The 25,997-nt window shown below is 44.0% G+C and overlaps 6 protein-coding genes across 6 annotated transcripts; 2 read left to right on the top strand and 4 right to left on the bottom strand.

Annotated features, from left to right (window-relative positions):
- The first annotated feature begins 228 nt into the window (after window positions 1-228).
- Window positions 229-8,421, top strand: LOC108137155 (putative vitellogenin receptor). The gene is made up of 5 exons (XM_017258724.2): window positions 229-778; window positions 1,151-1,564; window positions 2,102-4,651; window positions 5,521-7,997; window positions 8,089-8,421. The coding sequence occupies exons 1-5, from the start codon at window positions 373-375 to the stop codon at window positions 8,242-8,244; spliced, it is 6,003 nt and encodes a 2,000-aa protein (XP_017114213.1). The 5' UTR covers window positions 229-372; the 3' UTR covers window positions 8,245-8,421.
- Window positions 8,422-10,181: 1,760 nt separating this feature from the next.
- Window positions 10,182-11,600, top strand: LOC108137098 (prisilkin-39). The gene is made up of 2 exons (XM_017258623.2): window positions 10,182-10,287; window positions 11,066-11,600. The coding sequence occupies exons 1-2, from the start codon at window positions 10,285-10,287 to the stop codon at window positions 11,441-11,443; spliced, it is 381 nt and encodes a 126-aa protein (XP_017114112.1). The 5' UTR covers window positions 10,182-10,284; the 3' UTR covers window positions 11,444-11,600.
- A 572-nt stretch (window positions 11,601-12,172) lies between these two features.
- LOC108137195 (pro-resilin) lies at window positions 12,173-13,357 on the bottom strand. Its single transcript, XM_017258781.2, has 2 exons — window positions 13,290-13,357; window positions 12,173-13,234 (listed from the first exon to the last, which is right to left on the bottom strand). Exons 1-2 carry the CDS (start codon window positions 13,290-13,292, stop codon window positions 12,266-12,268), a joined length of 972 nt encoding a protein of 323 aa, XP_017114270.1. The 5' UTR covers window positions 13,293-13,357; the 3' UTR covers window positions 12,173-12,265.
- Window positions 13,358-15,505: 2,148 nt separating this feature from the next.
- Window positions 15,506-16,011, bottom strand: LOC108137061. The gene has a single exon (XM_017258568.2). The coding sequence runs from the start codon at window positions 15,940-15,942 to the stop codon at window positions 15,574-15,576; it is 369 nt and encodes a 122-aa protein (XP_017114057.1). The 5' UTR covers window positions 15,943-16,011; the 3' UTR covers window positions 15,506-15,573.
- Window positions 16,012-17,585: 1,574 nt separating this feature from the next.
- Window positions 17,586-18,909, bottom strand: LOC108137194 (flocculation protein FLO11). The gene is made up of 2 exons (XM_017258780.2): window positions 18,846-18,909; window positions 17,586-18,749 (listed from the first exon to the last, which is right to left on the bottom strand). Exons 1-2 carry the CDS (start codon window positions 18,846-18,848, stop codon window positions 17,682-17,684), a joined length of 1,071 nt encoding a protein of 356 aa, XP_017114269.1. The 5' UTR covers window positions 18,849-18,909; the 3' UTR covers window positions 17,586-17,681.
- Window positions 18,910-20,357: 1,448 nt separating this feature from the next.
- On the bottom strand, window positions 20,358-22,693 carry LOC108137193 (calphotin). Its single transcript, XM_017258779.2, has 2 exons — window positions 22,588-22,693; window positions 20,358-22,489 (listed from the first exon to the last, which is right to left on the bottom strand). Exons 1-2 carry the CDS (start codon window positions 22,588-22,590, stop codon window positions 20,531-20,533), a joined length of 1,962 nt encoding a protein of 653 aa, XP_017114268.1. The 5' UTR covers window positions 22,591-22,693; the 3' UTR covers window positions 20,358-20,530.
- Between the last annotated feature and the right edge of the window lie 3,304 nt (window positions 22,694-25,997).

The following is a 25,997-nucleotide window of genomic DNA, read 5'->3' on the forward strand; positions in this document are numbered from 1 at the left end:
GTCAAAAATCTTGTTGAAGAATATGAAACTGTTTGATCCAATCTGAATTTGTATTTGTATGTGTAATTCAGAGTTGTGTGTATATTTTTAATATGGTTGACAAACGAAATCTAATAAGACCCTGATTCCAATTAGATAAAGAGGTGTCCTAGCTTATTGGTGAATTTCTGTCAAGTGCCTCTGGTCACATCCTTGTAACGGTGCTTTTCCAGTGCCCGTCGAATGACCTGAACCGATCCGCCGAACGGTTTATTCGTTCAATTCGCTTTCAGCTTTTCAAGCTGCAAGCCGTATTTTTTCCTGTTCCTTTTTTCGTCCACAGTTCTCTGTCTTTAGTTTAATTGTCGATAAAACTGTGTGCTTTTGTGTTAAATGTGCCTGGTCGAGCACCTGCTGCCCTCCAGTGAGACACGGATTCGGTCAGAGGGCCGGAAAATGACCGCCGATTGGCAAGGATTCACCCTAACCTCGCCGACACGCGCTCGCCCTTCCAGTGGCTCCAGTAGTGATCCCGGAAGTGGCCAACACCAGCACCACCACCACCGAAACGATCCAAACGATGGACCTGCATCCTGTCGAGCTGTTGGGCGCCACGTGGCCATCACGCTGCTCTGGCTCCTTGTCCTTTGCGGTGCGACTGCTGCCGGCACGCCGGGATCAGAGGACACGCGGTGCGATGCGGGTCAATTCCAGTGCAGAGACGGCGGCTGCATCTTACAGGCGAAGATGTGCGACGGACGCGGAGACTGCAAGGACGGCACGGATGAATTGGAATGCGGTGAGCATTTAATGTCAATTCCGGGGAGATTTTGTATCCACATGGGTGGGGATCCCGAAGATCATAAATATTTTAGGCGCTAAATATAAACCCGACTGATTTATAAATTAACATGAATGTTATGTAATATAGTTTTTCACATTTTATATCTACAAATCCATTTAGAAGGGAGCGGTTAACGTATTCCATCCAGTTTTTGGTGCCAAAAGGGAAAGGAACACATCTTTATACTCTTTCATTAATGCTCTATGATGTAGTTTTACTTTAAACCTAAGAAAATTCAAATACGTTTTATTTAACAGATTATTAGTTTTAAGTAAAATCAGAGTTAAACAGAACCTTACATTTTTAATTTTCAATCCCGATTTACAGACTACCTACTGTGCCGAGCGCCACATTGGTTCCCGTGTGCCCAGCCACACGGAGCCTGCCTGGCAGCGGAACTAATGTGCAACGGCATCTACAACTGTCCCGGCGGCGAGGATGAGCTGAACTGCCCGGCCCGCTCCGGATTTCGATTTGGGGACACACACCGCATGCGCAACTGCAGCGATCATGAGTTTATGTGCCAGCAGGACCGCACCTGCATCCCGGATGACTTCATGTGCGACGGACGGGCGGACTGTGTGGACAAGTCGGACGAGGTGGCCGGGTGCACGCAGGCGGCGGCCACCTGCTCCTCTTCGGAGGGTCACCTCTGTGCCAACGGACGATGCCTGCGCCGGAAGCAGTGGGTCTGCGATGGTGTCGACGACTGCGGCGATGGCAGCGACGAAAAAGGATGCGGTGAGTCACACATTTCTTAATTTTCATATATTTATAATATATATCTTTAAATAAAATTTACTTCACATTGTCCAAAGTTGAAGAAATATATATATATATATATATATTCATGCGTTAAAACATGTTTTTATTAAATAGGTTTAATGTTTAATATATTTCATATTTCATATTTATATGTACATAATTAATTGAGGAATATTTATTTATCTCAGCTTAAAATTAAATAAATATCGAAAAATATCAACAAATTCTAAAAAATCAAAGGCTATACCCATTTGAAAAATGTAAAAAAGCATTAAAGCAAAACAAATTTATTTACCGTATAAAACCATTATCAGAAAATTTGAAAAAATATTCATCCAAAGTAAATATAATACCCTTTAATATTGTAATACCCTCTGCAAAAGTATAAAAAGTACTTAATAAATGAGTGACTAAAAATGTACAGATATACATATGTATTACAGCCATAGCATCATTACTTATAGGCATATTACAATTATTACCAGTATATTACCAAGCTATCTATTCTTATAGCGAACCTGTGTCAGCCCCAGATGGGCAAATTCCTGTGCCGCAACCGCGAATCCTGCCTGCTCCTTAGCGAGGTGTGCGACGGGCACAGCGACTGTTCCGATGGGAGCGATGAGTCGGACAGCTGCCACTCCAAGCCGGACTGCGAGGTGAAGAAGTGTGCCCCGGGCGCCAAGTGCCACATGATGCCGTCCGGAGGAGCCGAGTGCCACTGTCCGGCGGGATTCCGGCAGGCCAAGTTCGAGGACAGGTGCGAGGATGTCGACGAGTGCCAGGAGCGAGATGATCTCTGCAGTCAGGGATGCGAGAACACTTCGGGTGGATATCGATGCGTCTGCGATGCTGGCTATCAGCTGGCCCGAGATAATCGCACCTGTCGCGCCATCGTACACGGCTCGCCGGATCAGCAACCGCTCCTGCTGTACACCACCCAGATGACCGTGGTGGGCATGCACCTGCGCGAGGACAATGTGCGCAACCATGTCTTCCAGTTGGCCGGCAATCTGAGCAAGGTGATTGGCGTGGCCTACGACGGCAGTCACATCTACTGGACAAACATCCAGAACGAGGCGGAGAGCATCGTGAAGGCCAGCGGCGATGGTTCGCATTCGGAAATCCTGCTAACCTCCGGCCTGGACGCACCCGAAGATCTGGCCGTGGACTGGCTGACGCAGAACATCTACTTTTCGGACAACATACTGCGGCACATTGCGGTGTGCTCGAACGATGGTCTCAACTGTGCCGTGCTGGTCACCCAGGATGTCCACCAGCCGCGATCCCTGGCCCTCTGGCCGCAACGTGGTCTTATGTTCTGGACGGATTGGGGTGCCAAACCCATGATAGGTCGTGCCTCCATGGACGGCACACGATCGCGCCCGATTGTGAGCGATAATATCCACTGGCCCAACGGCATTGCGTTGGATATGCACCAGCAGAGGATCTACTGGGTGGATGCCAAGCTGGGGAGCGTGCAAACGGTGCGACCCGACGGCACTGGTCGACGTACGGTGCTGGACGGGATGCTGAAGCATCCCTATGGCCTGGCCATATTCGAGGATCAGCTGTATTGGTCGGACTGGGTCACAAAGAGTCTGCATGCGTGCCACAAGTTCTCCGGCAAGGGTCACCGCGTCCTGGCCAAAGATCGTACCATATACGCCGTTCACATCTATCATCCGGCCAAGCAGCCGGACTCCGAGCACGGCTGTGCCAAGGCCAGGTGCTCTCACCTCTGCCTCCTCGCCGAACCGGAGGCTGGCGGCCATAGTTGCGCCTGTCCGGATGGTATGCGTCTGGCGCCGGATCAGCAGCGCTGCACATTGACCGAGAAGCGACAGCGATTGTTTGTGGGCCTGGCCCAGGTGCTGCTGGAGATCGAGCACACCGCCTTTGGGCGCCACGTGGTGAGCAAGTCGCACACACTGCCCTGCGCCATCAACGAAATGGTGTACAATCGCATCAACGGCAGCCTCATCATAGCGGACAATGACCAGCGTCTGATACTGGAGTACCAGCCGGAGCAGCAGGAGACCAGCGTCCTGGTGCGCTCCAATCTGGGCAATGTGAGTGCTCTGGCCTTCGACCATCTCAGTCGCAATCTGTACTGGGCGGACGTGGAGCGGGGCGTCATCGAGCTGCTCTCCCTGCAGACCCGTCATCGTGCCCTCATCCGTTTCTTTCCGGGCCAGGAGTGGCCCATTGGGCTGAGTGTTATGCCGGCGGAGGGCTATATGTATGTGGTGCTCAAGGCCAGGCGGCACACACACATCGACAGGATACCGCTGAGCGGCAAGGGTGAGCAGGTGCATGTCTTCGAGGACGATTTGGGCGATGATGATATCAAGCTAGCCGCCGATTACGATACCCATACGCTCTTCTGGTCGGACAGCGACCTGGGCAGGATTAGCTATTCGGATTATAAGCAGCCGCAGGGCCAAACCTTCCGGGGTAAACTGAGGCGACCGTATAGCCTGGCTCTGGTGCAGCAGGATCTGTTCTGGAGCGAGTTGGGCTCACCGGGTGTCTACTGGACGCACAAGAGCAACATGGGACCACGCAAGCGAATCGACATTGAGGCCAAGGGTGATCCGGGTGCCATTCTGCCCTTTGTGCCCATTGCCGCACCAGCTCGCATTCCACTGGCGGCCAGTGCGCCGGTCAGCCGGGAAACGCATCCCTGCCAGCATCTGAATGGCGGCTGCTCGCACATCTGCGTGGGCGAGGGTCCCTTCCATGCCGTCTGCCTGTGTCCGCCCGGCTTTGTGTACCGCGATGCGGGCAATCGCACCTGCCTGGAGGCCCTGGACTGCGAGTTCCGGTGCCGCAGCGGCGAGTGCCTGACGATGGCCCACCGGTGCAACGGACGGCGCGACTGCGTCGACAACTCGGACGAGATGGACTGCGACGAGGAGCACCGCCGCAAGCCGAAGGTCATGTGCTCGCCCCGCCAGTTCCCCTGCCACAGCGGGGATCAGTGCGTGGCCAAGGAGCGACGGTGCGACGGGCACATGGACTGCCACGACCACTCGGATGAGCAGCACTGCGAATTGTTTGGTAAGCGAATCCGCAGAAGAATGCGGAGTAAATGCCTCCACTCCAAGCGGAAAAAATAGAACGGTATAAATACTTTCCAAACTTCAATTCAATATCTGGAATCGAAACTGGATTCTCGACAAGCTTAGGAAAAGTTTAGCTTCCAAATCATTACATATATTTAATTATCACAGATAACTAAAAATGGGGAGATTTTCCTATGTAAAATAGGCACTACTGACATTAATTTTGATTCTTAAAAGCATTACAAAAAGTACATCCATAACTTGTAAAACATTTAATTTAAAATTTTTTCGGTCTTTGGTACCTATATTTTCATATTTAGTGTGTAATTTTGTGGCAACACAATTTCTTGATTGGGCGAAACATTATTTAGATAATATTTATGATATTTAAAGGTCAGGGTTGGCAAGAATTCTGACTCAATGTTGTACCTTTAACTAAAGTACCTTTTAATTTTTAGAGGGTGTCACAGATAACACAAGGGTTGTCATAAGGGATCACTGAAAAAGAATGCACTTTATTGGTGCATAATTTTAATCTAATTTAAATCCAAAAGAGTTCTAAATTTTGAAATATTTTTGAATATTTTACACAACTTTATGCCACCAATTACTAATTTTTACTTTGCTCTTAATTCATAAGTATCAGGAATTGGCTTAGAATTTAACTTTTATTTACATCACTTTAAAAATAAATCCAACTGAGTTTTAGATTTGAAATATAGTTTTGAATACTTTGACATACTTTTCTAAATAGCACCTCAAAGTACTTTGTTTTACATAAATAGTACCATTTCTTGGTGAGATCACAAACCAACCGAAGGTCCATTTTCAATACCCGCTATCCCTTTTATTTACTCCACCCAGACAAGACGAAGAAGTGCCATGTCCACCAGCACGCCTGCGACAATGGCAAGTGCGTGGACTCGGGCCTGGTGTGCGATGGGACCAACGACTGCGGCGACAACTCCGACGAGGCCATGTGCGAGGCACCATCGGGATGCGAACCGGGGATGTTCCAGTGCAGCAGCGGATCCTGCATCGCGGCCAGCTGGGAGTGCGACGGCCGGATCGACTGCAGCGATGGGTCCGACGAGCACGACAAGTGTGGCCATCGCAGCTGTCCGCCGGACATGCACCGCTGCCTGTTGGGCCAGTGTCTGGACCGGAGTCTCGTCTGCGACGGCCACAACGATTGTGGCGACAAGTCGGATGAGTTGAACTGCGGACCAGGATCGTCATCGGGATCCACAGCGGTGAATATATCCTGCGGCGAGGAGCAGTATCAGTGCTCAAGCAATCTGAAGATCTGCCTGCCATCGGCCGTGAGATGCAACGGCACGGCCGAGTGTCCACGTGGCGAGGATGAGGCCGACTGCGGCGAGATGTGCAGCATCTATGAGTTCAAGTGCCGCTCCGGGGCACAATGCATCCGGCGGGAGTTCCGCTGCGACGGCGAAAGGGACTGTTCCGATGGCAGCGATGAGGTGAGCTGCGACCAGGAGAAGGCCAATCACAACCAGAGCCACACCCAGCCGTGGGGCACTTCGAGGAGGGCCTGTCGGCCCGATCTCTACGATTGCCACGACGGCGAGTGTGTGGACATGTCGCGGGTGTGCAACAACTTTCCGGACTGTGCCAACGGACGCGACGAGGGCCCCCAGTGCACGACGGCCTGCCGCGGGACAAGCGGTCGCAAGGTGTGCCAGCACAAGTGCCGGGCCACACCGGCCGGTGGCGTGTGCTCCTGCTTCGATGGCTACCGGCTGGACGCGGACCAGTCCAGTTGCTCGGACATCGACGAGTGCCAGGAGCAGCAGCCATGTGCCCAGCTGTGCGAGAACACCCTGGGTGGCTATCAGTGCCAGTGCCATGCGGACTTTATGCTGCGCCAGGACAGGGTCAGCTGCAAGAGCCTCCGCTCCGGTGCCACGCTGCTCTTCAGCAGCTTCAATGAGGTACGCAACCTGAGCGAACAGCCCGTCATGTTGTCCGTTGCCTGGTCGGCGAACGATTCGCGAATCGCCGGCTTCGATGTGGATATGGAGCGGCAAATGGCCTACTTTGCCTCCGACGAAGAGGGTGTCCTCTATCAGTACGATCTGCAGAGGAGGTACATCGTGCGCGCCTTGGGCCTGGCCACACCGACAAAGGTCTCCCTGGATTGGATCACCGGCAATGTGTATGTGCTGAGTGCTGGCGGGCAGGAGATTCAGGCCTGCAGCTTCGAGGCGCGCATGTGCGGCCGGATTGTGCACGTGAGGAGCCCCAGGCACCTGAAGCACCTGGCTGTGGATGGTTATCAGGCGAGGATCTTCTACATAGCCATACGCACGGAGGGCTTTGGCCACACCAGCTCGGAGATACACATGGCTCGGCTGGATGGCAGTCGACGGGATATGCTGCTGCAGCGGAGTGAGAGCTACATGACCGTGCTCACAACCGATCCTCACCAGCAGTTGCTGTACTTTGTGGACCTGCACAAGCGGACGCTGGAGAGGATCAGCTATCGGTACAAGTCGGGCATGCAACGCAGACCGGAGATAATGCTGCAAAAGTCCAATGCTCTGATGCATCCGTCGGGCTTGAGTGTGTACGAGAACGATGCGTATATCGTGAACCTGGGCTCCATCGAGGCGGTGCAGTGCGCCATGTACGGATCGCGGACATGCAAGAAGATCAATCTGAACGTGCTGAACGCCCAGGACATTGTAGTGGCCGGCAGATCCCGCCAGCCGCCGAAGGATTCGCATCCCTGCCAGCATGCCCACTGCCATGGGCTGTGCCTGCAGGCGGACTACGGCTACGAGTGCATGTGCGGCAATCGCATGGCGGCCGAGGGCGAACGGTGTCCCCATGGATCCGGCAGCGAGGTGATCATCGGCACCGACCAGGGCAACAGCCTGCAGCTGGAGCTGGAGCAACGGCTCCAGCAGTCCAGCACCGGCAGCCACTGGCTGATGGCGCTGCTCGTGTTGGCCGCTGGATGTTTGGTCGCCGGACTGGGGTACATGTACTATCAGTACCGGCAGCGCGGCCACACGGATCTCAACATTAACCTGCATTTCCAGAATCCGCTGGCGACGCTCGGCGGCACCAAACACTTCTTGGAGCAAGAACGTGCCGAGGCCGGAGTTCAATTCGCACCGGGATCGGAATCAGGATCGGGATCGGTATCGGTATCGGGGACGGGAACAGGCTCCAGCCGGGGCAGCAACGACACGTTCACCACCACCAGCGTATCGTCATCGTTCGTGCCGAATGCGTTGCAGCGACTGCTCCGACCAGGACGGCAGTCGTCCAGCGATCCGATGGCTCAGGAATTGCTTCTCGAGAGCCCCAGAGTGAGTGAATGCATGGAGAAAGCTACACGATCCCAATGATAACCATCCATCCAACTATCCATCCAACCAACCATCCGGCGCCGCACAACAGGAGAGCAGCCTACAGCCGCTGGACGGAGGACGGCAGGGCAGTGGGCAGGTGCCAGACATCCTGGTGGAAGACTTTGACGACGACGACGATACCGCCGCACAATTCGGCGGGGGAAGTTACGCAGGCAATGATGCGAATGCACGAGCTGTGCCGTAAATAAAGGGAAACCCCCCCATCCGGAGAAAGTTTTTCACCAAATTACAGCTGCTTAACTTGTTATCACTCTATGTATTTATTATTGTATTCATATGTTTATCGGTGATTGGTACTGCTTTATTTAAGATGATTTATACTTCAAAATGGCTTAATAATAATAAGAAACTAAACATCAAACATTATATCGTTCTATTTTCGAATACTGACTTTGTAGAAAAGTGATCAAAAGCCTGTACATTTCAGTCCAATACATTTCCTAAATAATTCCGATCTCGAAGTGGTATACTATATGTGAATTGATTCCCAAATTTGCATTGAAATCTCTATTTAAAAGTTGGAGTCAATTTTTTGTTCATTCTAATTTTTTTTTTTAATTATCGAAAAACTACACTTTTAAGTCAATAATTTTTTTAGCAAACATCCGATATTGAAGTAGTATACTTGTAAATTTTCGTTCTTTGATATCCTCCAAATCTCAGTTTTTAATATGGGTTTTTGAAGTTTTTTTGTTTTTTTTGTAGAAATTGTTCGTGTAAATCTATATTTAATATCTATTTTTTTAAATATATTTGTATGTACATTTTTCTAGGTGACTACTTGAACTAATTTTTAAGAGTGTTAACCCAATACTGCACCCGGGTGGCAACGCCTTATTGTCCGCGTATTGTCCATTTAAATCAATCACTACACACTGGAATATCGCAAAAGGATTGCACCAAATACAGAGTGATTAATTGGCTGGTCATGATGTCAGCGCGATGTCTAGAAATTACCAAACCTCGGACAAAAATTACTGCAGTGGGAAACCGCGGGATCCGCGACAGAAACCGAAACAGAAACAGATATAGAAATACATATCATCTGCCCGTTTGGATGACGATGACCCATTGCAACAATTAATAACGGTTATGCCGCAAGATTTATGAGCGACGACATATAAACAAGACCAAAGCGCTTTAGCCGTCGACCGCGAAATGTCATAAAAAAATGTAGAGACAAAACCAAAACCAAAACACGAATCCGAACCCGAATCCGAATTGCTTGGCTTAGCTTATAGCAATAGCTGCCTGGCTTAGAAACCGAAACCAGAAGAGCACTCACAAATTGTATAATTAAGGAAAAGAGCGAGTGCGACTTCACACGCCGTAGGGGGCGTGCCGCACTCGTAAAAATAAAACTAATGCAAAGCCAAACCCAAACTTAAACCTGGGAATGCACTCAGAGAAAAGCGATAGTGTGAATGAGCGATTTCTAAAACGAATATTCTTTGGGCCTATACAAAATGTACACAAAATTGGCCACAAAGCTTCAAACATTTTCTTGTTTTAATAGTAAGTAAAAAGAAGGGCCACACAAAATTAACCAATTTTAACTATTTAATGTTAATAATTAATTGATAATAATGAAATCAAGTCAAAAAATTAAAAAATTAAAAACATTTATTTTAATGTTTTTTGAATTATGTGAACAATAGTCTGTTGAAAAAAAAACAATAACGCTTAGTACAAACGTAGAAAGCTTAAGTACTGGTTGAAATTCGACATTGGCTACTAAGTATTTGGTCGGATTTAAATAAAATTAAAATGGCATTTCTTCCAGTGTATACACTGTATAAGGCACTGTTCGGCGAACGTGGTTTTTCCACGGCCAGACAATTTCGGGGCTTCTCTGCCGGATGAGTCGTGGGATATCGAACGAGCTGCGATGGCGATGACAACCGAACATGACGAACTTCCCAGAGCAGCTGGGATTCCGAGTCGGAGTCGGAGTCTTCTGTCCGGTTGCCCATTGCCCGTTGAGTAATGGGCCCTGTCTGCCGACATGTCCACATGTCCAAATGTCCACAGCGCGCCAAGGCGTTAAAATCAGTTGTAAAGTATCTGGGGTGCACACTGCGATTCGCGCTTAGAAGCGTATAAAAACTAGACCCGGCCAACGGATCAGCAACAGTTGATCGTCGGCTTCCACTCGGTGCATACAGCTCTAAGAACCCCAATCCTCATCCAGGACCAGCCAGAACTTATCCCAAAAATTCTAAAAATGGTAAGTAAAAACTACACATACAATAAAAACCATAAAACACTCTTACAAATATATAAATTAAAACTAAATTTGTAGTTTAAAATACTTTACTTAAATTCCGACATAAGTCTTAATCTTATTTAAATTTATATCAATAAATTGCCTTAAAATTTGATAGAATTTAGTTTTTAAAAATACTAAAAACGGTAAGTGAAATCCGTAAAAAACGATAAATCACATATTTTGGAAATTTAAAAAATATAAGATAATGCTGTCCAAAAAATTTAAGTGCTGACGAGTTGGCAAATTCGGTACTTAATTTTAATTTAATGGACATTTTTTTTTAATTTCATTAAATAAAAATCTAAAAGTCTAGAAATATAAACCAACGATATTTTCAAAAACTTATATATATATATATATAACTTTTTTAATTCTTTTGGCTTGTCTATATAAATTTAACAACATCTACCTACTTAAATATGAAAAGAAGACAAAACTGTATAAATTTAGGTACATCTGTTGATTTTATAAAAATTAACTCTCATAACATAACAAACTAAACTAATTGCAATTAAATGAGTAATAGCCAAACCTTAAAACGTTTTAAGCTAATAAAGCTTTTTAAGATTGTTGCAATAATATAGAACTCAAGATTCTGATTCGAACCTCAACCATCAATATAGAAATTTGGTTTAAAAGGTTTAAATTAAAAAAAATATTGATATGTCTTAAATTTAATAAGAAATAAAAAAAATGTTGAATTCTCTTAATAAATTTTCCGATTTCAAATCCTCAGAACTCCCTAACCGTATTCGCAATCTTGGCCGCCTCCGTGGCCTTCTGTGCCGGCGATGTGTCGCACTTGTCGCGCAGCTATCTGCCCCCCTTGAGCGGTGGCTACACTGGTGGCTACTCCGGCGGCTACTCCTCGTACCCGTCGTACTCGAGCGGATCCGGATATTACTCCGGCGGAGTTGGCTCCAGCTACGCCTCGCCGGTGGTCTCGTCCAGCTACAGGAGCTATGCGGTGCCGCAGTACACCACTTATGGCACTCCATCGCGCACCTATTTGCCGGCGAACACTGGGTACACCGGCTACACCGGATATTCGGGCTACTCCGGCCTAAATGGCATCGACACCAAGTACGGCAGCAATGGCGGCTATGTCTACTAGGCCAACATTTCGGGAGGCATCCTATCCTGGCCAGCAACAATGGAGCAAGCGGACATGTATATTCCTATAATTTTTTTTTTTTTGCCTCTGCTAAGCTATTATTTTGTGCAATTTATGAATACTAAAATTTTTCAAACGCTTTACACTGATTAACATACATGGCAGTGCTTATAATTTGGGTGGGAATTTTTGACACTTCATTTTTTGGTCTTTTAAAGGAGCGGGCTGATCCTTTAAGTAAATGTTTGGAGATTTTTTGGAAAGTCTAAAATGCAATAACGCCTTAGTCGTTATGTATAAAACAAACGTTTGCTTACCTTAAAACGTTGACTGTTTTTTTAGCTATGCTGTATGATCAACTTCTTAAAAGTATTCCTATATGTAAAAAGTTAAGTATTTACAAAAAAAAATTTGATTTTTTAAAAACCTTTCTTCCTACACAAAAATTGTGGGCAATAATTTTGAAAATCTCATCCTATTAATTAATACAGTTTAATACGTCTTTGACATAATTGACAATTATTTTAATGGTTAGCTTAATGATAAAATAATACAAAAATATATAAATTAATGAAACGTTTCAACCCTCCTGTGGTACTGATAAACTTAGCCACATTTAAACTTATTAAGTTTAACGTAAATTTCGTGAAACTCAGAAACTTCCTATAGATGTTGACTAAACCTGTTATACCTTCTGCCACAAAATAATTAAAAAATGTCAATTTCTCTGGCTATTGCATTTTTAAGTTTATTTCGCTTGATAAAAAAAAAAAGTTTTACAAAATATTGTTTAGTTATTTGTTCGCTTTTGTAGAGATCCTTTTAATGCTTCAGGCGGTATTCATAGCCTCCATTGGAAGCGTAGGAACCAGATTTATGCCCAGATCCGAAGCTAGATCCGTGTCCTGATCGGAGGCCAGATCCTTGAAGAGACACATGACTGGCTCCAGATCCATATCCCGATCCCGAGTAACTAGCATGTGAGACAGCTGGGGCGGCATAGCTCTTCCTGGAAGCCACAGGCGCCGAATAGGAAACGTGGGAAGCTGCAGCAGCTGGAGCGGAATAGGATGATCCATGGGAGTAGGAAGATCCATGGGAAACGGCAGGAGCGGAGTAGGAAGATGATCCATGGGAAATAGCTGGAGCGGAGTAAGATGATGATCCATGAGAAACGGCTGGAGTGGAGTAGGATGATCCTACGGAGCTATAGCTGGATTGGGATGCAGCCGGAGCCAGATATTGCCTGGATGGAGCAGCAACTGGTGCCGAGTAGCTCGTGTGTGAGGCAGCTGGTGCGGAATACGAGCTATACGAAGCAGCTGGAGCGGAATAGGAGCCATGAGAGGCGCCTGCCGAGGAGTAGGATCCATGGGACACTGTAGCCGGAGCAGCATGGCTCTTGTGGGAAACGACGGGAGCAGCGGAGTAACTGCTATGGGACACGGCAGCAGGAGCTATATACTTCCTGGAGGGCACGGCCGATGAGTACGATCCATGGGATGCAGCTGGAGCGGAGTACGATCCATGGGATGCAGCTGGAGCGGAGTACGAAGATCCTCCCGAGCTATAACTGCCATAAGATTGGGATGCAGCTGGAGCCAGATACTGTCTGGAAGGAGCTGGCTTTCGGGCAAAGGTGGCCGCTGGAGCAGCATAAGATCCCGAGGAACTGGAGGCAGCCGCACTATACCCACTCTGGGCACCCACCTTGGGTGGCAGATAGGAATTGCTCAATGGGCTGGCGCAACCCGCCGAGGCCAAGGCCAAAATCACAATAGCAAAGGAGCGCTGCGAGGAATGAAACCATGTGAGTACCAAACTTAATCCCGGGAAGTGAACTTACCATCTTAATGGTTCCACTTGGTTTTTCTTAATCTTTTGCAAGCTGCTGTTCCAGCGTTGTGGGAAGTGGAACTGATGCCGCAGCAGACGTGAGCCGACACTTTTATAGGAGACCCCGAACAATGGGTGTGCAGGTGGGTACAAATCTTCCAATCGCCCGAAAGACGCACACACAAAAAAAAAAAAAAATAAAGATAAAAAACTAGAAAAAAGCACAAAAAATAAAGCGATACTATTAGAACGCAATGGAATGGGGCGGCAAGAGTTTATTTTTTTCGTCTTCTACTGGTGTTGATGATCATAGTTTCGGTGGCTGATGTTGGTTCAACGCACACTGGGCTACATCACAATACTTCGGAAGTAGCACTTTAAACGACATACTTTTATTTTCCACCCTTTGTTAGTGCAAAAATTAGTAACATTTAAAAATTAACATTTTTCCCACGCTCAATTACCTCTTTACACAAAAAGAAAAATGCAAAAAGTTCAGTTTCTCGATAACCAGATACCTCGTATACATAAAAATAAACTTCTATTTTTTTAGTATATTTAAATTCTTAGTATGTTAAAAAAAATATTATAATATTTTGAACACGATTAAACAAATTTGCAGAATATATAGATAGATACCTACGTAAACAAAGTATGTTGTTTTAATAGAGAATTTGACAGATTTTAAATTAGACTTTTTATACTTTTAACACAAAATTTCGTTGGTTTCTGAAGGGCAAAAAGTAAAAAAATTAAAAAATACCTTTTTAATTTCTAGACAGCTATCTTGTTATTAAAAAATTTATCAAATACAAATTTTAAAGCCACTTGTTTTTTAGAAATACAAAATTAAATTATTTTTAAGTTTCAAAACCTTGTTGGACAGTGCCAATGAAGAATGGCGCGATTGGAGGATGTCGTAGACTCTATTTATTTGACTGCTTATTTTTAGCCCTGTCCATTTCGGAAGTCGCCGGGAGTAATTAATGATGCGCTGTGCCGCGGGTGAGAAGATCGCGGGTTCGTGAGCCGGGTAATCCAAGCTAATCCAATCCAAGCTGAAAAAGTTCAAAAAGACACTAGCATATTGGATTGGATTGGATTGGATTGAATTCGAATCGAGAGCCCCCATGCACTGACAGCCCGCGTTTTAAAGCAACGATTACTCACCACACACATTAATTATAATCCACACATATCGGGCTTAATGGTCAGACACCTTTTCGCTTGTACCCAAGTGTTTATGTCTTTTGCGTGCGTTTATATAATTAAAAAAAAAAAAGAACAGAAAAAAAAAAACAAAATGCTAAAAGAGAAGAGGAATTAACAACAAACAAAAAATTGTTCAAAGCAAAAATTAAAAACAGGGGGATAAGATGTTAAAAATACCCTTGTAGGTCTATATGGTCAATGCAATTTGCTAAAAATTGTCTGTGCCATTGGGGGGGAATTTCTTGTTGAACAATTTATAGCCATAACTGTTTAAGAAGCAGAGTTGTTATCATAAGCACATAATTTACTACCTGTTTGCTTTTGTCTAAAATCCATTTCAATTCCATTGTGGTAAACAAATATAAAATAGTATACAAATACTTTGACTTTTGGCCAGAGAAGATGCATTTTCAAGCTATGAGTATTGGTAATCGATTGACCAAAATATAAATGATGTTATTACTATTTTCTATAATCTTTATTTATGTTAAAAATTTGAATTTTAAAATCATTTCTTTATAGATCTGAATAAGCTTTTGTTAAATGCTTTCATACCCGTTTCTTTAAGAGTAAATCAAAGGAATGAAAGAGTAATTAATTTTTTGCTTTCGAGGTGCGTACTTGAATAAGGTGAATAGTCAATTGGGATTGTTTTGAAAGTTCATTTCTGACTGAGAATCGATTGGGTAAAGTAATCTTCACGCAGGTCAGTTTGCCAGTGACTTTTAACAAAATTCGACCATGAATCAAATTTAAATATATTTGCATAATCTTTTCGTTTTGCATTTTAAAAATGGAAGAAAATTCCATTTACCTATTCTAATGTGTTGTATAAGTTTTCTTTTAATATAAAATATGTGTGCGAACAATTGTTTTATTTTTTCTGTGGCAATGATTCACTATATTTTTCCAGACATAATAATCAAAAATTGTATTTTATTTTATATCGAACTAATTATAAAAAAAAGTAATATGTCCATATATAAATTAACTAAAAACTACAACAGATGCAAATCAAGGCGAAAAATATTTAATTTGAGTACAAAATACTTTGATTTACTACTATTTTTTGTATCAGTGTATTAGGGCTTGGTTTTGTGTTCCAGGTCTTTGGCGTAGGCCACAAACAGGATGTTATGCTTGCTGGCCACTGGTTTCCCGTCATCCTGGTCGTGTCGCACCTCCAGGACGTCCGATTCCAGATTGACGGCGCCGACTATTTGGCCGGGCTTCAGGTAGTAGTTCTGTCCCAGCGAAGTGGGTCGATGCTCGGTCACGAAATGATACCTCATGGACTCGTCGTCCATTCCCTGAATGACCAAATTGGGCCGCCTAGTGGTCACCATCGCATCCACTTCCATTTCCATTTCCATACCCGCATGGGTCACTGGTTGGGCGCCAATTGATGCAATCAGTACCATTGCGAAGATTATAAAACCCTTGGTCGTCATGACTTAATGTAATGTGATGGATCCGATTCCGATTCCGAATTCGAGTATGAAATGAAAACCGATTTCTTCCGTCGGCGATGACTTAATGAGATTCTGAGTCCGCCTGCGGCATTCTTTTATATCCTGAGCTGCGATTCCAATTCTTGAGCTGAGCCTTCAGGAAGAGCTCTCTGTTTGCCGAATAATGGCCTCATTCTTGAGCGCTCTTCAGCCAAGATTCGATTGTTTTTTTTTTCCCTTACCCGCTTTGGGCATAACACGTTTTTTGGACATTAACCCGATTTCGATTTCGCACCAAGCGATACAATTTATAAATGTATGCACACTTGTATATATGTACATCGGTTGTATATAATGCATTCACAAGGGAAACGGCAAACACAAAATGCAAATTCGGACATATCGCCATATGGGCATCTGTATATATATCCGTATAGGGTACAAAACATAAATTCACGTTGCCAGTTGCACGATCTCCATTGGAACCGTATAATTAATAAGCTCTGCTCTCTTAATGGCAAGTAAATGTTGACTAGTCTTATTTATTTATAATTTTGCTCGATATTCGGTATTTATGAGTTCTTGATTTCCTCTGTTAAAGTCTTTATCGCAATGGTTTCTCAGGTTTGTATAACATTTTGCTAGCACATTTTCATGGTTTGATCACTGGGTCAAAAAGAGTTATAAATTGATTGCATTATATATAGGATTTGTATTAAGACATTTGACTAATTTATTTGGCTATGTTGTTGCGATTTGATGACATTTTTATAGGATTTTAAGGTGGCAAGGTGAAAAGAAACTTGCTTTTGTTTAACTTTCAATAAAAGCTTAGTTTTAACTGTGCAATAATTGGAAGCTGTGCTTTTAACTTGAAAACTGAAAGTTCACCCGACATCGTCTGTATAACAACTATCTAATATCTATAAACATGTTTTAAAATGTTAGTTTAATTAACTAGGGTCTTGGAATAAAATAGAGAGCGAAATAATGAACGACAATTTTTAAAATTGCGATTTTGGTAACTTTCCATTTCTGAAAATCAATTAGTACTTTATTTTTTAAAGACTTTTTAAAGTTATTTATCAATCAAGTTAAATAAAATATGTTTCCAAAATACAGAAATTGTTAATATAAATTTAAATTAAATCTGTTCAATGCTGTTAAATATACTATAGGAATGTAAGAAATATTAAATTTTTTTGAAGAATCATATAATTTATTTTTTATTCCCGGATGTATGCAAAGGCGATTAAGCCTCTCGGGTAATCCCATAAATTTATGACTGAGTGTCTTAGAACTGGCCAAACCAGAAAAAATATTTAACTTCTTAGACAGCCAACTATGTAGGATTGGGGAAACTAAATGAAACATGCACTGGAACAGGTTTAAGAGCCAAGACTATAATCTCTGATTACTCTTGCTCTAATATTTGCTCATCCAATTCCAGGTACTTATATTAATAACTTTGGCTTTTAACACGTTTTACACTTTACTGATTGAATGATTTCAAGCCAGACTTGCTTAAAATATTTTCCTTTAAGAAATATTTTTAAATAAATCACAGATTATTAAGATGTTAAGCCCGACAGGTAAACTTTTTTTTACTAGTCTGTTTAAGATCAAAATAAAACGATATTTGATTTGTTTTAGCACATTACATTCGATTTATTATTGTAAGAAAAAAAAAAGGTTTCGTCGTATATGGATTAGCTTCGTATTTGGGATGCTCGCAGTCTTTAGTAGACGTATCCGCCGTTGGAGCCGTACACGGTGCCGGAGGATCCGTATCCCGATCCGGATCCGGATCCGTATGCAGATCCGGAGTGGCTGCTGACCACAGCGGGAGCTGAGTAGCTGGACACAGCTGGGGCGGAGTAGGTCTTGGAGGAGTAGGTGGACACAGCTGGGGCGGAGTAGGTGGACACTGCTGGGGCGGAGTAGGTCTTCACCACGGCGGGAGCAGTGTAGGTCTTAGTGACCACGGGAGCGGAGTAAGCCTTGGTCACCACGGGAGCGGTGTAGGTGGACACAGCTGGGGCGGAGTAGGTCTTGGAGGAGTAGGTGGACACAGCAGGGGCGGAGTAGGTCTTAACCACAGCGGGAGCGGTGTAGGACTGGGTGTAGCTGGACACAGCTGGGGCGGAGTAGCTCTTGACCACAGCGGGAGCAGAGTAGCTCTTGACCACGGCGGGAGCGGTGTAGCTGGACACAGCGGGAGCGGAGTAGCTCTTGACCACGGCAGGAGCGGTGTAGGCCTGGGTGTAGCTGGACACGGCAGGGGCGGAGTAGGTCTTCACAACAGCGGGGGCGGTGTAGGCCTTGGTCACCACGGCGGGAGCGGTGTAGGTCTTCACCACGGCGGGGGCGGTGTAAGTGGACACAGCTGGGGCAGAGTAGCTGTAGGTGGAGGCAGCCGGGGCGGCGGAGTAGCTGGAGACAGCGGGAGCCGAGTAGGACTTGGTCGCCACGGGAGCGACGTAGCTGGCAGCGGGCTGCTCGTAGGTCTCCTCGGCGGCGGTGGACTCGGCGGCATAGGAGGCGGTATCGTCCTCAGCAGCCGGAGCGGCATAGGACTCGCTGGTGAAGGAGGCAGCGGGGGCGGAGTACGACTCGCTCTCGTAGGTGGAGGCCACGGCGGCAGCGGGAGCCTCATAGGTGGAGGCCACGGCGGCAGCAGGTGCCTCATACGACTCGTAGCTGGTGGAGGCAGCCGCCGAGTGGGGGGGCAGGTAGGTGTTGGTCAGATGGCTGACATCGGCCGAGGCCACGGCCAAAAGGGCAAGCGAGAGGATGGCGAAGAATTTCTAAAAGTACAAAGAATATTTCAAATGTATATGATATTTCTTGTTTTGGGATATATATCCTTTGAACAGGATCCGAGGAGAAAGCTAGTGGCTTACCATGTTGCTGGGACCGAAGTTGTGAGAACACTAGTACCTTGTCCACCGGCAAACCATTTATTTATAGTCGCAAAGCCGACAATGTCCGGCCCAACTTGATACACGAATGTCAAAAGGCGCTACAAAACCAGAACAAAACCACACAAACTATATCGTCTATAGCAAAAAAAAACAAGCGTCGAAAATAAAAGAGCCATAATAATGAAGCATTTCGTCTGCGGAGCTCATTAGTCGCCAATAATATTCCGACTTTTCGCCATTCCCCTTCCCCCCTCCATTTTAATTCTGTATCTAAGTCCCCCATCCGATTCTAATTCTGAAGTCCAATTCTATTCGCGAATCGGAGATGTTGTTGATAAAAGACTGGGGGAAGAAATGCTATACATGAGAAATGGCAAACAGGGGGGCTCCATACGAAACTCGTTATTGAACTCCATTCATAAGTCGGTTCCGTCACTTACTCAGCCATCCATCAAGGCGGAACCAGTGGTTAAGGCAAAGGCGAAGGCGAAGGCAAAGGCAGTCCCATACAAAAGCCCTCGAAGAAGAGCAGTTACTCCATTAATCATTATCGGGAATTTACCTGGAAAACAATAGCTTACAGGGCGGAAAACTTGAGTGGGAATATCCCGAAGCTTCAGACATCCTTGAAATTTCTATAGAAAAGTAAACAATCAAACAAACCCTATCACACATTATATATATTATTACTGCTCACAAACTTTTGAACTTTTGATAACAAAAGACTTACAGATCAGGACTTTTTGTACAGTGATCATCAAACTCAATATCTGCTGGGCCTTTCCCATTTCAAAGTAATTAATTTATTTATAAAACTTTCTAAGGTCTACTGAACCCAGTAAACACTTTTTATTTATTCTTCCCAGAAACATCAATAAATATTAGCAGCTTAAGAATTTAATTTAGCTATTAGATGATTATGTATCTACCTTACTTATAATTTATTATAACACAAAAGCCGCTTGAAGGTGATTTATAAATGATTGGCTTACCGTTTTGTGAAATTGCTATATTTCAAGTCACACATAGAATATGGAGTTTCATGATAAGTACTGGAATTTCAAGAATTGTTCTAAATATGTGTGATTTATTCATCACTTGCTTTTGTTTTTTATAAAGCAGTTAGATATCAGTTTTCAATGATTTAAATGGTTCAAATATAATTAGTTGAAACAAACATACTTAAAATCTTCAAAAGGATTTTCTTTCATAAGTTATAGTATTTTATCCATAAGTATTTACGCCTAATAAAAATGCGAAGAGAAGTGACCGCGATTGTTGGATTCTTGCTTCTTTTGAGCTGTTATTTCCTTATAAAATAGGGCCCAATTTTAATGTAGGAAATATTACACCATAAAAAGAAATAACACCAAAAATTGAATTTAACCTCGTTGTTGTTGCTTTGGCCTTATTTCGCAGCGCTATTTATTATGCTGTCATTTGCATAATTTATAGTTTTCCTGTCAATAAACCATTTAAATGAGGGCATAGTTTTTTTTTAATAACAAAAACAGTTTATTGGTTTAAAAAATTGTAAAACAATAAAAAAGGTGCTAGAAATTGGCTACGTAATAACTAAGTTCAGATGAACCGATCGGCGATTGACGTTCGATCCACAACTCGATGCGAGTTCGGACCTCCGCCGGGGTCCGTTCACGGGCATCCTATTTGTACAGGTATCCCCCGTTGACGGCGTAAGTGGTTCCGATCTCCACGGGCACTGGAGCGGGAGCTGGAACTGGAACTGGAGCAGGAGCAGGAGCGGGCTGGGTGTAGGTCACCTGCTGTTGCACCGCCTGAGGAGCATACTGCACAATGGGTTGGGATGGCTGCTGGACTTGGATGGGGGCAGGTGGTGCTGGAACAAAGGATTGCTGCAACTGCACTGGAGCAGGAATGGAAATGGGAGCAGGTGCAGGAGCAGGGAGCGACACCTGAACCGGAACTGGAGCTGGCGCTGGCTGGGGCGACTGGTAGGAGTAACCACTATATTGCTGGACAGGTTCAGAAATAGAAACTGGAGCCGGAGCGGAGTAAGTCTGCTGAGCCACAGGTGCCGGAGCTGGAGCGGAGTAAGTCTGTTCCTGGACAACCGGTGCGGGGGCGGAGTAGGTCTGCTGAGCCACTGGAGCAGGTGCACTGTAGAATTGTTCCTGAACCACTGGAGCTGGAGCTGAGTAAGACTGTTGAACCACGGGAGCTTGTTGAGCCACAGGAGCTTGCTGATAAACAGGAGCTTGCTGAATGACAGGAGCTTGCTGCACCACTGGAGCTGGGTAAGAGTATGTCTGCTGAGCAACTGGAGCAGGAGCGGGAGCTGGTGCAGTGTAAGTCTGTTGAACCACCTGAGTTTGTTCCTGAACCACTGAAGCTTGCTGGATAACTTCCTGTACTGCAGGTGCTTTCTGAATCACTTCCTGAACCACTGGAGCTTGCTGAATCACCGGAGCCGGAGCACTATAGGTCTGATGAATGACCGGAGCTTGCTGAATCACTGGAGCTTGTTGAATCACTGGAGCTTGCTGAATCACTGGGGCTTGCTGAATGACTGGAGCTTGCTGAATAACTTCCTGCACCACTGGAGCGGGAGCGGAGTAAGTCTGCTGAACAACAGGAGCTTGCTGAATGACTTCCTGAACTACTGGAGCTTGCTGAATAACAGGCGCTTGCTGCACCACTGGAGCTGGGTAAGAGTAGGTTTGCTGAGCAACTGGAGCGGGAGCTGGAGCACTGTAGAATTGTGGTTCCTGTACCACTGGAGCGGGAGCTGGAGCGGCGTAAGTCTGCTGAACCACTGGAGCGGGAGCGGGAGCTGCATAAGTCTGTTGAACGACGGGAGCAGGAGCTGGAGCGGAATAAGTCTGTTCCTGGACAACCGGAGCTGGGGCTGAATAAGTCTGCTGAGCCACTGGAGCAGGGGCGTAGACTGGTTCCTGCACCACTGGAGCGGGAGCGTAGACTGGTTCCTGAACCGGAACTGGAGCAGGAGCAGGAGCAGGAGCTGGAGCGGAGAAAGTCTGATGCACCACCTGGTGCTGTTCATGAACGGCAGCAACTGGAATTGCAACTGGAACTGGAGCGGGTGCGGGTGCCGCGTAAGTAGTGGTGATGGTCTCCTTCTGTGCTTGTGGTGCAGTGGTCTCAACCACTGGTTCCGGAGCGGGCACAAACTGCTGGACGGGAGTGGGTGGCAAATAGGCGTTGCTCACCGTCGTCTGGGTGGCCACAGTGGGCTTGGGTGGCTCATAGATCACCTGCGGAGCTGGCTGGGAGATCTCCACGGGCGCCGGGGCAGGAATGCTAACTGGAGCAGGGGCAGGGGCAGGGGCAGGGATTGAAACTGGAGCCGGAGCACTCTGATAGTGCTGCTGACCGCCAGATTGGATGGTGAAGCTGGCCAGTGGAATGGAGGCCTGGATGGACTCCACTTGAGCCTGGATCTGGGGCTGAATGTGGATCTGCGACTGGATGGCCTGCTGGATCTGTGGCTGCACCACCTGCTGGAAACTGGGCGCGGCGGACACCTGCTTCACGGGCAGAGGTGGCAAGTACTGGCCACCCGGACGTCCACTGACCACCACGACCAAGCTGAACGCAGCCAAAACGACAAAGGCAAAGGATTTCTGCACATCATAGAAGAGACAAACATCACAATATCACTGGGTTGGTAATCACTTGAAAAAAAGAGATATTGGGGGGCTTGATTGAGATGGCCACTTACCATCTTCACTCGGGAATCACAAAACACGGGGAGCTAGAGGTGCACCGAGCGAACGTAACCGATTAACTGATGACCATCTTGGAGACTCCATCTGCATTTATAGTTGGCCAGCTCTCTTTCCCCTTAATTGGTGCGATCCACCAGATGTCGAGATTTTTACATGTTGACTGGCAATGGGAATGCTAATGCAGATGGCCAACAATGAAATCATGCAAAACACATCTCATTTTCGCTGCGGATTATTAAATGGCCAAAGCCACAACTCGTGGCAGAGTCAAAAAAAAAAAAAAAAATAAAATAAAACATTTCGTTTGATAACAAACAGCCCAATACAGCTGAGGCCCCTGAGGTTACACATCAAATTTTAATGTGCATTTTAATTTTTCTGAGGACTCTATTTCTTATGATCTGCACGTCTTTAATGCTCCACATGGGATCATATAAATATGCATCGATAAATTATTTAAAATTTTAAAATGCAATTCCCATAAAAGCTGCACAAACCATAACTAACTATTGTTATTTAAAAAAAAGTGAACTTAAATATTGAAAAGTTACTGCCATAAATGTTCTAGTTTCGTACTTATATAAACCTAAATTAAAATTATGCAACTAAAAATTCTTTTCTTTCTATCCTGCTTTATTCTTTTGCCATTTATTACAAAATTTGTATTTTATTTTGCATAGTTTTTTTCACTGCAGCTAAGACTAACATAAAGTTTAAAAAATCAATGGGTGTGCATAAAGTGTTTAAATATTTATTTATTGCTGGTTGGCATGGATTATGTTCATCTGGCCAATTTACACCTTGGATACTTCAACTTAAAGAGTCGAGTGCATTGACTTTGGTTTTCAATGGGTGACATAACATGCATTGCCTTTGGGTTTTTTATTTGTTTATAGTAACATGGCTTCTACTTTAATTTATTATTATTAGCTTTATTGAGATATAAAAAAAGATTTGTCTGAATATATTTCTAAGTCATACTGACTTACAATATTTTATATGAAAAACAAATAGATAATTTAAGCTTCTTAACGGTTTAAAATTTAAAAAGATATAATAAACGGAGACTCAAGCACTTGCATGATTTATTAGATGGAATGTATGTACTGAAATCATCATAACTTACAGCAAATGAAGAAATTTAATTTATTTGACATATTTCTAAGAAAGAGGTTTGCTATGTGAAACCGAAACATTCCCAAAAAACGACCTTTTTATACCCTTGCAGAGGGTATTATAATTTCAGTCAGAAGTTTGCAACGCAGTGAAGGAGACGTTTCCGACCCTATAAGTATATATATTCTTGATCAGCATCACTAGTAGAGTCGATCTAGCCATGTCCGTCTGTCCGTCTGTCCGTCTGTCCGTCCGTTTATATGCGAACTAGTCTCTCAGTTTTAAAGCTATCTGCATGAAACTTTCCCAAAAGTTGTCTTTCTATTGCAGGTAGTATATAAGTCGGAACGAGCCGGATCGGACGACTATAGCATATAGCTCCCATAGGAACAATCGGAAAAATAAATGAAAAAAAATTATAACTTTGCTGTTTTTTAATTTTTTTTTTAGTTCTTCGACATATAGCAATGGTTAAATATTTCAGAATTATGGTTTAAATTTCATCAAAATCGGACGACTATAGCATATAGCTCCCATAGAAACAATCGGAAAAATAATTGAAAAAAAATTATAACTTTGCTGTTTTTTAATTTTTTGTTTTGTTCTTCGACATGAGGCAATGGTTAAATATTTCAGAATTATGGTTAAAATTTCATCAAAATCGGACGACTATAGCATATAGCTCCCATAGGAACAATCGGAAAAATAATTGAAAAAAATTGTAACTTTGCTGTTTTTTAATTTTTTGTTTAGTTCTTCGACATATAGCAATGGGTAAATATTTCAGAATTATGGTTAAAATTTCATCAAAATCGGACGACTATAGCATATAGCTCCCATAGGAACAATCGGAAAAATAATTGAAAAAAAATTATAACTTTGCTGTTTTTTAATTTTTTTTTTAGTTCTTCGACATATAGCAATGGTTAAATATTTTAGAATTATGGTTTAAATTTCATCAAAATCGGACGACTATATCATATAGCTCCCATACAAATAATAAAAATATATAAAAGAACAATCAAATAATTAAGCTGCAAATCGTCATAGCTTCAATGTTTTTAAACATATACGCAAGTAAATCATAATTTTAATGTTTTCAAAAATATTTAATTCTTGCGATAGCTGCAAGGGTATATGAACTTCGGCTTGCCGAAGTTTGCTTTCTTTCTTGTTTTGGTAAATTTTATCCATTGTCTTAGCCACCCAGCTCCTAACATTTAAGACAAGATGTTAATCGGTCGGTTGTGGGCCTATCAGGCCGATTTCGCAACTGATGAGATCTCAATCGGTGGCAGGCATGTGTCCAACCTTCGGAAGTTTTCAATGGGCCATAAGTTATAAATCAGGGGCCCATATCTAGATATGCATCTATATTTTGTATACCATTTATGCATTTCGTAGGCGTGTGGCAGATATTATAGTAAGCGTGTTATAAGCTTACAGGCGAGGCGTTCGAGATAATACACAAAGAGTATACAAATAGAAAAGCGAGATAATGCGGATCATCGGAGGCCACAACTGGCACCACCAAAAATATAGCCCAGAAAAGTAGTGACAAATTGAAAACAAGGTTTAGCAGGCTCACAAAAGAAAATGTCAAGTTGAGGGCCTTTGACAACCGCGGGCACAGTGTGCCTTAATTATGACTAATTGCTCTGCGAACAGCCTCTACATTTGGAGCCATAACTCACGCTCGTTCGCGATGAATATTCAAAATTGCAACAAGCTTGCGAACCGAATTGGATAAACCAAAAAGGGGTAACAGAAAGCCCAGCTCGCGATTTGCATAAAGCCAGTGAATGGCAACTGGTTAAAAGCTGCAAAATGCTCTATGGAGTATGAGATCAGAGATCTAGCTGAATAATCTAGCAAATAATCTATACAAAAACCGTTGGATTCGTGAAAGAAATTATGATTTTGATTTATATTTAATGCTTTTATTCGTATCTCCCATTAAACCGAATTAAAAAAGTGATTTGTAGAAAATGTTCTTGCACAGTCAGTTTACTAAATCCTATCTCTATAAATTTCTTTTAATTTAATGCTGATAAAAAATTAAAAATTAGATGAAAATTTTTTTGGGAAAGATTTTTTACAATTTTAAGCCTTCTGAATATTGGATATATAAAGTGTTATAAAAGTAACACTAAAGTAAATAAGTGTTGGTATATAAAATGAATAAAAGAGCGTTAAAAAAAGAGTGGGCGACCGTATGTCCAAAAATCCTCTATCTGATGTAAGATGAACCGTGTCATAAAAGATGACCGAAGATCTCCCACCTTCA

The sequence above is a fragment of the Drosophila elegans genome, unplaced genomic scaffold (genome assembly GCF_018152505.1).
Source record: "Drosophila elegans isolate 14027-0461.03 unplaced genomic scaffold, ASM1815250v1 contig_149, whole genome shotgun sequence".
Taxonomy (NCBI): Eukaryota; Metazoa; Arthropoda; class Insecta; order Diptera; family Drosophilidae; genus Drosophila; species Drosophila elegans.